This window comes from Parasteatoda tepidariorum, chromosome 2 (assembly GCF_043381705.1).
Source record: "Parasteatoda tepidariorum isolate YZ-2023 chromosome 2, CAS_Ptep_4.0, whole genome shotgun sequence".
Classification (NCBI taxonomy): Eukaryota; Metazoa; Arthropoda; class Arachnida; order Araneae; family Theridiidae; genus Parasteatoda; species Parasteatoda tepidariorum.
This window is the reverse complement of record NC_092205.1, coordinates 47,786,486-47,788,793: the sequence shown is the minus strand read 5'-3', so window position 1 is coordinate 47,788,793 and position 2,308 is coordinate 47,786,486. Positions and strand designations below refer to the sequence as shown.

At 29.7% G+C, this 2,308-nt stretch overlaps 1 protein-coding gene across 1 annotated transcript in view; it reads left to right on the top strand.

The window, feature by feature from the left end:
• Nucleotides 1–919, top strand: part of cad (caudal type homeobox) — a 28,861-nt gene extending 27,942 nt beyond the window's left edge. Inside the window, 1 exon segment of the mRNA NM_001323804.1 lies at nucleotides 405–919. Within this exon segment, the coding sequence (NP_001310733.1) occupies nucleotides 405–694 (290 nt within the window). The 3' untranslated portion in view covers nucleotides 695–919.
• The last annotated feature ends 1,389 nt before the right edge of the window (nucleotides 920–2,308 follow it).

The window sequence follows — 2,308 nt, the reverse complement described above, 5'->3', positions numbered from 1 at the left end:
CGTATATTATTGGTTTAAGTTGTCACCGTCGCTTTTCCTTATTGTAAAGTTCGCATTAGCATACATTTATAAGAGTGGAGAAAAGTATCTATAGCCATTATGGCGAACTAATAAAGTTTGAAAATATCCTATCTGTAACTCCGAACTGCTCGACCGTAGCGCTTCAAAACCGGCGCCAATCGATTCCTCGTGGCCAAAAACCCCAGACCCCCAAGTTTACCGGAGTTTATTAATTCTGGGGCGATTTTCGATTTGGCAACCATTCCTCGTATTATAGTATAAGATTTAATTGAATTCAAGCCTTTTGAAGTTCACAAAATACAAACTGGATGTTCCTTAATTCTGTTTTATATGTTATATTATTTTCACATTGTGATTAATTTTAACAATTTTTTTCTTTCCAGGCAGAACCAGGACAAAAGACAAATATCGAATTGTGTACACAGACCACCAACGGTTAGAGTTGGAAAAGGAATTCCATTATAGTCGTTATATTACAATAAGAAGGAAGGTGGAATTGGCTGCATCCCTTAACCTTTCAGAGAGGCAGATCAAAATATGGTTTCAAAACAGAAGAGCGAAGGAGAGGAGGCAGGCAAAGAAAAGAGAAGAACTTTTGCAAAAGAACAAAGATGCTCAAGTGGTTTATCAACACACTAGCGCTCTAAATATAGCAAATATTAGTATCTACTGACTGTTAAATAAGTGTTAATAAAAGGCAACGCTCGATGTAAATGCGAATCACCATCTGATTGTAGGCACCAAAACATCTTCGAATGGGGCTTTTTGTGTGTCTGTTCTATTTATCTAAATTTCTTTTAAAAGAAGCAATTCTTTTTTAGTTTTATAGATAAAAAAAAGACCTGAAACTTACATAAAAACGATAAAATAAATAAATTTCTATTAAATAATAATAAAATTCTTTGAATCAATACTTACATTTGACTTCGGAACAGAATTTGATTTGAAAGTAATTTATTTATTTATTTATATTTAAAAACTCTAATTTATGGGCCTTTTAAATATCAGGGAAATATATTCTTTAGAAGTTTTGGATTCATCCTCCCGCTTGTCAGCAAAAATAAAAAGATTTAATTCAGATAAAAAATGTAGCATTGTATAAAAGAAAATTTCGGTTTTAATTTAATTTAAATTCTGGGAAGAATATTCTTTAGGAATCTTTTATGTTTTCCTTTCGTTTTCAAATCTCTGGACCTTCGAAATTTTTCGTAGTAATTTTTTAATTTTCCCGAATTTAACTTCATTTTAAATTTGAAATTTCCCCCGTTTTCCTTTTTTGTTCCATTTTTTAGGAAAATTTTTAAAATAAGGGAATTTAAATGTTTACCTAAGCATTGTTCGAACCACTCCTTTCCTCCTGCAACAAAAATAAGCGAATCACAATTTCCCTCCTCTGTAAGCACCTTACGTAATATTTAAACCGCTGTTTAGTAAAACATAAATGTGAACACTGTTATCCATAGATAAAATTTTGTGACAATGTTTACACAGGCATCAAATAATATATTATTATTTCACTATTTACAAACAACTAAAAAATTATTAATTAATCTATGTTAGAAAATTTTGTTAAAAAATAAACCATTAATAATATTTTAGTCCCCTTCAAGTTGGTGTCTTGGATGGCAGATCATACTGTTCTACCATAAAACAAGTTTAGAAGGAGAAAGAATGAACATTGTATATTTTGAAGTTGAATGTGTTTTTGATGACGCAGTTGGTCTTTAAACCTAAAGCCCTGGACACGTAGATTAACCAGGTAGTCCAGGACTTTATTTAAACCTAGTCAAGACAGTTTAGGAAAATTTTAAAGAGCTAAAAGATTTCCTTTTTTAGCACAACTACTTCAAATGTTAAGTTACTTTATAAAAAAAATTATACATTTAATTGTGTAAAAACGTAATACAAGTTATAAATCCCCCTAAGCCTAAAGAATTATCGCACAAAACTTGTGATTTAGATGCGTTTTGTTTATAACTCATGGAGCTCAATCTTTCAATTTTGATCTACATTAAAGTGATTTTTAAAAGCATACCTTTATTCCATTTATTAATGATTATAAAAAACAAGAATCGTCTTCATTTCATTGAATTTTAAATGTCCAACAGTTAGAATTAAAATAAACTTTAGAATAGCAGACAATATGCAAACAAATAGTAAACTATTACTTTTTATTAATCATAATTGGTACAATATACCATAATTTCTATTGTTACCGTTAGTACGAAAACCACACTCAATTTTTTTTAAAATAATAGTTCGAAACTTAATTAATTAACTCAATCAT